The sequence below is a fragment of the Coregonus clupeaformis genome, chromosome 14, assembly GCF_020615455.1.
Source record: "Coregonus clupeaformis isolate EN_2021a chromosome 14, ASM2061545v1, whole genome shotgun sequence".
Taxonomy (NCBI): Eukaryota; Metazoa; Chordata; class Actinopteri; order Salmoniformes; family Salmonidae; genus Coregonus; species Coregonus clupeaformis.
The window spans coordinates 11,242,106-11,254,336 of NC_059205.1; the positions used below are offsets into that span (position 1 = coordinate 11,242,106).

General features: G+C 41.9%; 1 protein-coding gene and 1 pseudogene across 1 annotated transcript; one reads left to right on the plus strand and one right to left on the minus strand.

Annotated features, from left to right (window-relative positions):
- Positions 1-2,388: 2,388 nt before the first annotated feature.
- Positions 2,389-8,353, minus strand: LOC121580746 (annotated as a pseudogene).
- A 1,790-nt stretch (positions 8,354-10,143) lies between these two features.
- Positions 10,144-11,492, plus strand: LOC121580745 (cytochrome b-c1 complex subunit 6, mitochondrial). The gene is made up of 4 exons (XM_041895762.2): positions 10,144-10,282; positions 10,804-10,851; positions 11,006-11,167; positions 11,313-11,492. The coding sequence occupies exons 1-4, from the start codon at positions 10,235-10,237 to the stop codon at positions 11,343-11,345; spliced, it is 291 nt and encodes a 96-aa protein (XP_041751696.1). The 5' UTR covers positions 10,144-10,234; the 3' UTR covers positions 11,346-11,492.
- Positions 11,493-12,231: the final 739 nt, after the last annotated feature.

The following is a 12,231-nucleotide window of genomic DNA, read 5'->3' on the forward strand; positions in this document are numbered from 1 at the left end:
TTTTAAACATTGAAGCATTGAAAGTTTGAAGACTATCAATGCTTGTACTATTTCAAATTTTATGCAAGACCATACTCAGAATAAATGTTTTGTCTTTCCAATTTTTTGCTGAAAAATTAAAATAGTTCCGGATAAATAGAATGGAAAAGGAGACAGAGGACAAGGGGGAGGAGTGATGGCCAGAAGAGGACAACAGGTGGTTGACACTCTTCTTTAGTTCCACTTGATCTCCCATTCTATTCTTGGCCATTTTAAACACTCAGCCTGCCATCTCATCCAGGATAATCCTCTTAGAGGAAAAAAAAGAAGAAACCGCCAATGGGAGTTGGGAGCAGTGCATCACCTGTCCCTGGCCTGGTTGAGACACTGTGCCAGGCAGGAATAGATACAAATCACACTCACAGATTTCATAATATGTTGAGATGATTTTCCATCCCAAGTTGGGGATGTAACTATTTGTTTATGTAAGGTCAGTTGAAACTAAAATGTTTCAAAAACATTTCGAAGTACAGAGTAGCCTTAGGAAGCCTCACCAACCCATCCCAAGTTTAGGCAATGTAACACTATTTACTGTAGGGCTTATGTCAAGTCAGTAGATACCTAATAACGTTTTTTCAAAGCCACTGAAAAGAGTGTAGCACTGATGGGAGGCCATGCTGTGTAGTGTTTGAGCCCTGTGGCGGGTTGGTTTCCTGCCGGGCCCACTCTTCACAGTGTGTCTGGGACAAAGATCCTCTCACTCACAGCGGACTGGGCCAGCCGTCTGATCCTCGCCTGTGGGGCTAAACACCCAGCAGAAGTTTGTATATGAACATAGGCCTTGGGAGCAGGATCACATATCTATCATAACCGTTTAGGGGGGTGCCTTTTGCCCTGATGTTCCTTCTGATGGTTGTATTAACTAAGGGAGTAAACATAGCTGTGTGTGCAGTCACCAACACAGTAGGCCTATGTCTCAAAGGCTTCGGCTCCAATCTAAACCGCCATAGTTCAGCCCAAACTGTTATTTTGTGTATGACGTGTATGCTGATATCACACCACAACATAACTGTACCGTCTCGTGGGGACACACAAAACTCCCACTACACTCATTCACTTATCTTGGCTTACCCTCAATCTTCCTCTCCTACTCCCTCCCTCCCATAAACAGACCAGACACACACATCCTATTGATATAGTTTACCTCTCCCACACATAGGCCTACAGCAAAGGAATACCATTGGTTAATTCAATAATGAACGACCTAATACAAAGAGAAGGGGGAGAAGAGTAAGTCATTCCTAATAGTCTCTTGTCTCCTGAGTGTTAAAACATGTAAATGTATCTAAAAACCCATAGGAAACACATATTTACAATACCTTTAGGTAATCACAAGATGCGGCCGTGGCGTCCTGGGCCCGCCGACTGAAGCGGTCAATACAGAAATAGTTTTTATGTGTCATTAATTCCCTTTGCATTTGCCGATACATCCTCTGTTACCACGTTAATACAGTAATCACTCACAACCGCACAGTGAAATGATCTGCACTCATCTGTGGAATAAAAAGACCAAAGGGGAAAACGAGGTGAGACGTCCCATTTTAGCATCTCTCTTTCATCTGGGAGACGGCGAGCAAACAGCCTCTCATCTCCCTTAGTGGCAACAGGGCGCCGCTTAATGGCAGCAGGAAGTCGATGACACTCGGTGGCACCCACTCCTTAGCCGCGCGCACACATGCTTTCATGCTACATTGCCCAGTTGGTGCAACAACAGAGAGGTTCATCGGCAGTGTGATGGGAGGAGAGGTACTATACCCTTGCACTCACGTTAGATATGTGAAAAAAATGACATTGCAGGCTGCCTTTAAGTGGCATCAAATAGGACATTGAGAAAATGCAACTGTTGTAACGACAGGCCTAGAGATTCTCAGAGAGCCAAATGTGACATCAATTATTATTTATGAACATTATGAAAATGTTTAGAATCTGAATAAAAATGTCATGACGGTATTACATTTAAAGAAAAAGAGTTCCAACGACATCAGAAAATTATAAAATAGTGACTGTCACTATGGGACCACATCAACCAGACTTGAATTGGTTTATTGTTCTACCTTAGTAGTTGGGATCAGTTTATTTCAGCCTCAGTGACAGGGCATAATGATCTATAACCAAAGAAACCTTCTGTTTATCGCCTATTCTAAAACAATTGACAGGGCAATGTTTCGAGCGTAGGTTGAGTTTATCCTCAAAATAATTTCAAGCTAATCTATGGGTCTAGTAACTTCGAGCCCTGTTTTCAATACATAGAGCTCTGACTTGTATAATTGTCTAATATCGACACCTAGAGGCCAAAGGTAGCACTGCATACAAATGCATAAATCCATTGAAAAATGAATGTTAAAACAGTAGCATCTTATATAATCCTGTAATCAATGTTTTTATTTTGTGGTGTTTCACATGAACACAAAAAGTCAATAAGACATTATGCCCGGTTAAATCAGGTCACCCCAGAAGGGATCAATAAGGTTGTACTGAAGTGAAGTGAATTGAATCCATGTCCATCAGTTCTAGTTTAACCTCTGCAGCTTGCACATGTAGATGGGCCCAAAGTTAGTGGTGAGGTGGGGCAGGACCAGCTATCCCAGGTCGAGGTCTGGGGCCAAGTGGAAGGTGTCCTTAAAGAGGCGTGTGAGGGGTCGAAGGTCGGCTACCTGCAGGCTGATGCCATGTTCCTTCCGGGCCCGGTGCACGTCCTGCTCCACCACGCACTCGTTCTGCAGCTGAGACAGGTAACAGGTGGAGTAGAGGACTTCTACCCCCAGACCAACTGCCTCCATACCAGCCCTGGTGGAAGAGGAACAGGGAGAGGAGAGAGATATGTGATCAAGAATGATCAGATATCATATGATCAAAATAGGACCGCTGAGATACAAAACTACCATACATCTTATGAAGAGGCGACTCCGGGATGCTGACCTTTTAGGCAGAGTTGCAAAGAAAAAGCCATATCTCAGACTGCCCATCTTAATCTTTTATTTTTATTGGAAAGTCTGGGATATGGCTTTTTCTTTGCAACTCTGCCTAGGTCAGCATCCCGGAGTCGCCTCTTCATTGTTGACGTTGAGACTGGTGTTTTGCGGGTACTATTTAATGAAGCTGCCAGTTGAGGACCTGTGAGGCGCCTGTTTCTCAAACTAGACACTGATGTATTTGTCCTCTTGCTCAGCTGTGCACCGGGGCCTCCCACTCCTCTTTCTATTCTGGTTAGAGCCAGTTTGCGCTGTTCTGTGAAGGGAGTAGTACACAGTGTTGTATGAGATCTTCAGTTTCTTGGCAATTTCTCGCATGGAATAGCCTTCATTTCTCAGAACAAGAATAGACTGACGAGTTTCAGAAGAAAGTTATTTGTTTCTGGCCATTTTGAGCCTGTAATCGAACCCACAATTGCTGATGCTCCAGATACTCAACTAGTCTCAAGAAGGCCAGTTTTATTGCTTCTTTAATCAGCACAACAGTTTTCAGCTATGCTAACATAATCGCAAAAGGGTTTTCTAATGATCAATTAGCCTTTTAAAATGATAAACTTGGATTAGCAAACACAACGTGCCATTGGAACACAGGACTGATGGTTGCTGCTAATGTGCCTCTGTACGCCTATGTAGATATTCCATTAAAAAAATCAGCCGTTTCCAGCTAAAATAGCCATTTACAACATTAACAATGTCTACACTGTATGTCTGATCAATTTGATGTTCTTTTAATGGACAAAAAAATTGCTTTTCTTTTGAAAACAAGGACATTTCTAAGTGACCCCAAACTCTTGAACGGTAGTGTAGCTGTGAGTCTTATTCGGTAAGTCTCTAAGAGCATTACATGCCTGGATTGTACAATATTTGCCCATTAAATCATATCAAATCAAGTTTTATTTGTCACATGTGCCAAATACAACAGGTGTAGGCCTTACAGTGAAATGCTTACTTACAAGCCCTTAACCAACAATGCAGTTTTAAGAAAAAATAGATAAGTAAAAATAAAAAAAGAAGAAAAATTGAAAAATAACAAATAATTAAAGAGCAGCAGTAAAATAACAGTAGTGAGGCTGTATACAGGGGGTACCGGTACAGAGTCAATGTGCGGGGGCACAGGTTAGTTGAGGTAATTGAGGTAATATGTTCATGTGGGTAGAGTTAAAGTGACTATGCATAGATAATAAACAGAGAGTAGCAGCAGCGTAAAAAAAATGCAAATAGTCCAGGTAGACATTTGATTAGATGTTCAGGAGTCTTATGGCTTGGGGGTAGAAGCTGTTAAGAAGCCTTTTGGACCTAGACTTGGCGCTCCGGTACCGCTTGCCGTGCGGTAGCAGAGCGAACAGACCATGATTAGGGTGGCTGGAGTCTTTGGCAATTTTTAGGGCCTTTCTCGGACACCTCCTGGTATAGAGGTCCTGAATGGCTCTGTCAAGTTGATTGTTGATCATTGCTAGACAGACGTTTTCACGTCTTGCCATAGATTTTCAAGCAGATTTAAGTCAAAACTTTAAGTCGGCCACCCAGGAACATTAAATGTTGTCTTGGTAAGCAACTCCAGTGTATATTTGGCCTTGTGTTGTAGGTTATTGTCCTGCTGAAAGGTGAATGTGTCTCCCAGTGTCTGTTGGAAAGCAGACTGAACCAGGTTTTCCTCTAGGATTTTGCCTGTGCTTAGCTCTATTCCGTTGCTTTTTTATTTAAAAAAAGTTGTTGCCGATATAAAAGTGGTACTCAGTGTTGTGTTGTGTTGGATTTGCCCCAAACATAACGCTTTGTATTCAGGACATAAAGTTAATTTCTTTGCCATTTTTGCAGTATTACTTTAATGCCTTATCGCAAACCGGATGCTTCCTTCTTTTCTCTCTGTCATTTAGATTAGTATTGTCGAGTAACTACAATGTTGTTAATCCATCCTCAGTTTTTTATCACAGCCATTCAACTATGTAACTGTTTTAAAATCACCATTGGCCTCGTGGTGAAATCCCTGAGCGGTTTCCTTCCTCTCCAACAACTTTGTTGTGACTGGGCGTTTTGATACACCATCCAAAGCGTAATTAATAACTTCACCATGCTCAAAGGGATATTCAGTGTCTGCTTTTTTTTTTTTACCCATCTACCAATAGGTGCCCTTCTTTGCGAGGCATTGGAAAACTTCCCTGGTCTTTGTGGTTGAATCTGTTCTTGAAATGCACTACTCGACTGAGGGACTTTACAGATACTTGTGTGTGTGTGTGGGGTACAGAGATGGGGTAATCATTCACTATACCACTATTATTGCAATTACAATGCGACTTGTTAAGCACATTTTTACTCCTGAACGTATTTAGGCTTGCCATAACAAAGGGGTTGAGTACTTATTGACTCGACATTTCAGCATTCCATTTTTTAAAATTAAATTGTAAAATTTCTAAAAACAAAATTCCACTTTGACATTATGGGCTATTTATTGTGTATAGATCAGTGGCACCAAATCTCAATTTAATCAATTTTAAATTCAGGCTGTAACACAATGAAATGTGGAAAAGTCAAGGGGTGTGAATACCTTCTGAAGGCACGGTACATAAATACAATCATAGATCCATAAACATATTTAGAAATTAGGAAAAATCACAGAAGATATTGTAAATTTAATTTCTTTAAAAAAATTACATTAATAAAATAAGCTGCTGAACACTTACAGGAGGAGTTCTGTCTGCACCGGAGGCAGCCTCAGTCTCCCCTTCCTCCTGGCCCTCTTGAAGAGGTTGTTTTCATCCTCCATGACAGTGTCTGTCTGTGGTGCAGGGAACATCGACAAGGACCTGGAGGGAACCAGGATATCAGAGAATCACTAGCTAAATCCTCAAAACCTGCTTGAATATACAACGAATGTAAAACATTAGGAACACCTTCCTAATATGTATTGCACCCCCTTTTTCCATCAGAACATCCTCAATTCATCGGGGCATGGACTCTATAAGGGGTCGAAAGTGTTCCATAGGGATGCTGGCCCATGTTGACTCCAATGCTTCCCACAGTTGTGTCAAGTTGGCTGGATGTCCTTTGGGTGGTGGACCATTCTCGATACACATGGGAAACTGTTCAGTGTGAAAAACCCAGCAGCGTTGCAGTTCTTGACACACTCAAACCGGTGCACCTGGCACCTACCACCATACCCTGTTCAAAGGCACTTAAATATTTTGTCTTGCCCATTCACCCTCCGAATGGCACACATACACAATCCATGTCTCAATTGTCTCAAGGATTAAAAATCCTTCTTTAACCTGCCTTCTCCCCTTCATCTACACTGATTGAAGTGGATTTAACAAGTGCCATCAATAAGGGATCATAGCTTTCACCTGGATTCATTATATACATGAATATAAAAAATAATAATTTAACAAGTGATTTTCAGGACAAACTTCAAATGAATGATCAAGGAAAACAAAACCTGTATGTGAATATTCTAAGTTAATATATTTCATTAATCACATACATTTTGTTCAATATGGGGGAAAATACTACATTTCCCAGGATGCATTAGTTTAACCCTGAAGTTGACTCTGAGAAGCCAAACAAATGAAATTGTTGGTGGAAATATAAATCGGCTGTTCTAAGCACTAAGGTTAGAGTATATGAACATCATTTCAAATCAAATCACATTTTATTTGTCACATGCGCCAAATACAACTTTACCGTGAAATGCTTACTTACAAGCCCTTAACCAACAATGCAGTTAAGAAAAATAACTACATAAATAAAATAAAATAAAAAATAAAAGAGCAACAATAAAATAACAATAACGTGGCTATATATAGGGGGTACAGGTTAGTCGAGGTAATTTAGGTAATATGTACATGTAGGTAGGGGTAAAGTGACTATGCATAGATAATAAACAGTGAGTAGCAGCAGCGTAAAAAAATAAAAAGAGGGGGTGGGGTGGGGGACAATGCAGATAGTCCGGGTAGACATTTGATTAGCTGTTCAGCAGTCTTATGGCTTGGGGGTAGAAGCTGTTCAGAAGCCTTTTGGAGCTAAACTTGGTGCATCGGTACCACTTGCCGTGCGGTAGAAGAGAGAACAGTCTATGACTAGGGTGGCTGGAGTCTTTGGCAATTTTTAGGGCCTTCCTCTGACACCAGAGAAAAGTGATATATTCTTTAGTATCTGGAAGTGTGACCTGCCAGATTCAATGAAACTCATGTTCTATGACTGAGTAGAATTTCTATGAATTGCACTGAATTAAAGTTGTACTTCAAACTCAAATTCTACATCATGTGGGGGCCAGTATAAAAAAATATGTATTCACTAACTGTAAGTCGCTCTGGATAAGAGCGTCTGCTAAATGACGTAAATGTAAAAAATGTAATGTGGGGTGTGGCCAATTCAATTAGAATTTCAATTTATGAGTTGAATGGGAGTCAATTCCAAAATTCTGAATTGAGCCCAACCCTGATAGCTAAATGGCAATAATGTCTTATGTTGCTTAATTTTTTGTCAAATAATCATAGTACTTACTCTGTCAAAGGTGTCCCTCTCGACTTCGGCCCATTTCCTGCCGTCAAAGGAAGTGATGCGTAGTCTTTCTTCTGTCAACAGCTCTTTGGGAACAAAGCTGTTTAGGACATTTTACATTTACATTTTAGTCATTTAGCAGACGCTCTTATCCAGAGCGACTTACAGTTAGTGAGTGCATACATTTTTTCCCCCATACATTTTTTACAATAACAATTCACTCAGTCATTGTTTGTAAGCCATTAATGTAGTTCATTCAACTTAAACAATTTCCTATGAGACAACACAACTATTCAAGGAACTAACAACCTTTTTAAGGACCCTCCGGAGGCGGTAGGTACGAAACACAGATATCGCTGACACACAGAAATCCTGAAAAAAACACAATTACAAATAAATACCATATCAATGCAAACTGAAATATGACTGTAAAATACAGCTTTACCAGATGGTGTTTTAAACAGAACTACAAAACTGTGTGTCTGTAAAAATGTGGTGGCATACATAGATTTGCAGATGTTATCGCAGGTGCAGCGAAATGCTTGTGTTTCTAGCTCCAACAGTGCAGTAATAATACCTACCAATACGCACATAATCCAAACAGTCAAAAGATAACAATTAAGAAATATCAGAACTACCAAATGTCAGATTACGGAATATAAATATATATAAAAGATGGTATAGACAGTATGGACAGTATATGAATAGGAAAGGTGTGTACAGCAGTAGTTATATAGGATGAGCCTTGACTACAATACAGTTTATACATATAAAGTGGGTAAAACAGTATGTAAACATGATTAAACTGACCAGTGTTCAATGACTATGTATATAGGGCAGCAGTCTCTAAGGTGCAGGGTAGAGTACCGGGTGGTAGCTGGCTAATGACTTAGGTTCAGGGCAGGGTACTAGGCGGAGGCCGGCTAGTGGTAACAGTCTGATGGCTTGGAGATAGATAGAAGCTGTTTCTTAGTCTCTCTGTCCCAGCTTTGATGCACCTCTCCTGTCTCCTCCTTCTAGATCAGGGAATGGCAACTTTGATGGGGGTGGGGGCCACAAAAAAACAGAACTCATCATGAGGGGCCGCAGTGGCTCATCGTTCTGCATACCCACAAGCCACTTCGGTAATTCGACCATGCTTACTACTACCTTAGAAAGCTGGCCACTAGACTAACTTACCAATCTACACAAGGTGCAATTTAGAAAATGTGATTGCGCATCAGCAGTCAATTAGCCCAATTTTTTAAATTATATTATTCTAACTCTCAACAGTAAGTTGAGACTGCCAACCCCCCCCAAAGAAAACTGGTCCATGGGCCTGTAATCGGGCCACCAGTTGCCCATCCCAGTTCTAGACGGTAGAGGGGTGAACAGGCCGTGGCTCGGGTGGCTGAGTTCCTTGATGATCTTCTTGTCTTTCCTGTGACACCGGGTGCTGCAGATGTCCTGGAGGGCAGGCAGTGTGCCCCCAATGATGCGTTGGGCTGACCGCACCACCCTCTGGAGAGCCCTGCGGTTGCAGGCGGTACAGTTGCCGTATCAGGCGGTGATACAGCCCAACAAGATGCTCTCAATGGTGCATCTGTAGAAGTTTGTGAGGGTCTTAGGGGCCAAGCCGAATTTCTTCAGCCTGAGGTTGAAGAGGCACTGTTGCGCCTTCACCACACTGTGTTTGAAGGGACCATTTCAGGTCGTCAGTGATGTGCACGCAGAGTAACTTGAAGCTTTTGACCATCTCCATTGCAGCCCCGTTGATGTGGATGGAGGCGTGCTCTCTCTGCTGTCTTCTGTAGTCCATGATCAGCTCCTTCATTTTGTTGACGTTGAGGTTGTTTTCCTGGCACCACTCTGCCAGGGTTCTCACCTCCTCCCTGTAGACTGTCGCTTCACGTCATTGTTAGTAATCAGGCCTACCACTTTTGTGTAGTCAGCAAACTTGATGATTGAGTTGGACATATGCGTGGCAACGCAGTCGTGGGTGAACAGGGAGTACAGGAGGGGGCTGAGCACGCACCCCTGTGGGGAGCCCGTGTTGAGGATCAGTGTGGTGGAGGTGTTGTTGCCTACCTTCAACACTTGGGGTCGGCCCGTCAGGAAGTCCAGGGCCCAGTTGCACAGGGACCCAGTTGCTCAGTGCTCCAGGCTGTATCACAATCGAGGCTGGGCACAATTGCCCCAGCGTCATCCAGGTTTGGCCGGGGTAGGCCGTCATTGTAAATAATAATTTGTTCTTAACTGACTTGCCTAGTTAAATAAGGGTTAAATAAAAATAATCTGAAGGTTCACACAAAGTGAACGGGTGGCATCTTTTTTTGTGGATCTTTCTTTGCTTTAGCCAGTCTACATGTTATACATACCCATTTGGCTTTCACGCGATTCCGTCGGGGTGTCAGGCACTGCAAATCTAACATTTTTCTAAGCAATATTCTTGTGTCCATGAGCGCCGCCATGTTGGTGTGCGACACTGTATCCAATCCGTCTTCCCATCGGGCAGAATAGATCAGAACATTGATTCCCCCAGCGCATCAGATGGGAGGATCCCATACCAATCCTATGGAGATGGTTGGAGGGCTGCCATCTAGTGAACGAATAGAAACATTCTTCCGGCGAACTTTCTAGCTAGCTATTTCCTGCGTGTGACCTAACACGTCCTCCAGATCAAGGCTGGTGAGCTAGGTCGTGTGTCTTCTGCCGGTGTTGTCCTTGCGAATTTTAGGACTAAAATCATGGTTTTCGAAAAAAAAATGATAATGTATGGGGAGCCTGATGATGAGGTAATGTACAATATCAAAACCTTCCTATTGCAATGTCGTTTTCTCTGCTAATCCTACCAATGTATCAAGTTATGCAACCTGAAAGCCATTAGCTAGCTAGCTAACGTTAGCTGCCTACAGTAACTTGCTAAATGCATTGCTAGCTAAGCGTGGGTCCTTGGCAACTAACTCAGGACATCCCTCGTTGAATTAACATGACAGATTGAGATTGGTGTTTATATCTAGAAACAAAAACTAGTTTTAGTTAAATTATCATGATGCACCTAGGTATGAAACATGGTATGAAAACTAGCTTTTACATTATTTGAGTAAATCAAGTTGATGAGTTAACATTATATTTAAAAAAAAAACGGTAGCTATTGAACCCATAACCTAATACATGTTTGCTTTTACAATAGATCAACTCAAATTGACTTCCTATAGATCTCATTCAGAAAGTTAGTGCAGTCAGATGGAAAATTGACTCTTGTAGAATGAAGAATTCTACAATGTTGCACCCCACTAACGTTGTCACCGACCAGGAGGAAGAGGCACCGGCAGAGGAGGAGGAGGAGGAAGAAGACATGGTGGTAAGACGGTTGAATATACATTTACCATACTTTCCTTTGATGAATAATATTTGAATATAAACAAACAAATTAAGATTCCCTGACTGTTTTCCTATACATTGAGAGGTACTGTTTTTCGATTACCATCATCTGCAGCTGTGTTTGTCCATCCCAGGATCCCTTAGAAACAATACGGGCAAAGTGTGAGGCATCAGAGCACTGCGCCCACACAAGGGAGAGGCTGGAGGCCTGCACGGCCAGAGTGGGCTCAAGATCACACACTGAGGAGGAATGCACAGAGGAGCTCTTCGACTTCCTACATGCACGGGACCACTGTGTGAGTGTGTTTGTGAGGCACCCTGTGCGGCCACACTACTGCATGCAGAAAAACGTAAAGCTTACATGTGATCGCTGTATTTTTTGGGGTAGTAATATGTAAGTTACAATGCATATTTAACTAATTTTCTTATTTTTTCTCACAGGTAGCGCACAAACTCTTCCACAGTGTCAAATGAACCTCTTCTCAATTATCTTGTCAATTCCAGTAGTTTATTGCAGCTGTGGAATATATTTAAATACTACAGATGTGCAGTGTCAGGGAAGGCTTGAGACCACAGCCTGTGTTGTATCTATGAATGTTAATAAATTACATATCTTGTTAATATTGTTTTTTTTTTCTGGACAAAATATAGTTCTGAATACACCAGCTACCTGAACCATTGCGCATAGAATATGTACATTTTAGACTGTATATGGCCAACCTGCTGCTTATACTGGTGACGGGTGCAAACTTCTCAGATCTTTGTGGCCAGTGAATGAAGACTGGCCAGGTGACTAACCACTCAGGAGTTAGACTGCATTAAAATTCAAAGCACTGCAGCCCCTGTGTCCCCTCTACTTATTCAAGCCTTTGCATTACAGTTCAAACCATACGTTTATACATTGTGTTGAACCAGAGATTAGTATGGCTTCCGCTATGTCGCCATCTCTGGGCCAGAGTGACGACTTGTCAGAACTAGTTGGAAAACTCTACAAGCGATTACTTCCTGTGGCGAAGACTGACATCCTCCATAAAGTATTTGCTGGAAGTTTTCACATTTGAGTCTGTTGGTTTCAAACACCTCTGGTTCTAGTAAGCGCTGGCTTGCAGAGGTTGCATGATACTGGAAACTTGGCTAATGATTCAGTCAGTGCTTGGTTTGACTCCAGGGGACCCTTGTATGAATATATAGCCTTAGTTATTACACTATTAAACCACATTGAAGCAATCGAGCCCCAAGTCGTCTTGGAAATCAAACAAGATGTTTCTTGGTACTATGATTACGTAAGCCCAAGAATGTGATGTACTTAAGAATATGCTCTTAATACCTCAGTCCAATGTCCTTTTGGTTTATGACCTTA

Coding starts and splice junctions, on each gene's coding strand:
- LOC121580745 (XM_041895762.2), top strand. CDS start 10,235: ATGGTTTTCGAAAAAAAAATGATAATGTATGGGGAGCCTGATGATGAG. Junction 10,283..10,803: donor ATGGGGAGCCTGATGATGAG/GTAATGTACAAT, acceptor GTCACCGACCAG/GAGGAAGAGGCACCGGCAGA. Junction 11,168..11,312: donor TACATGCACGGGACCACTGT/GTGAGTGTGTTT, acceptor TTTTTCTCACAG/GTAGCGCACAAACTCTTCCA.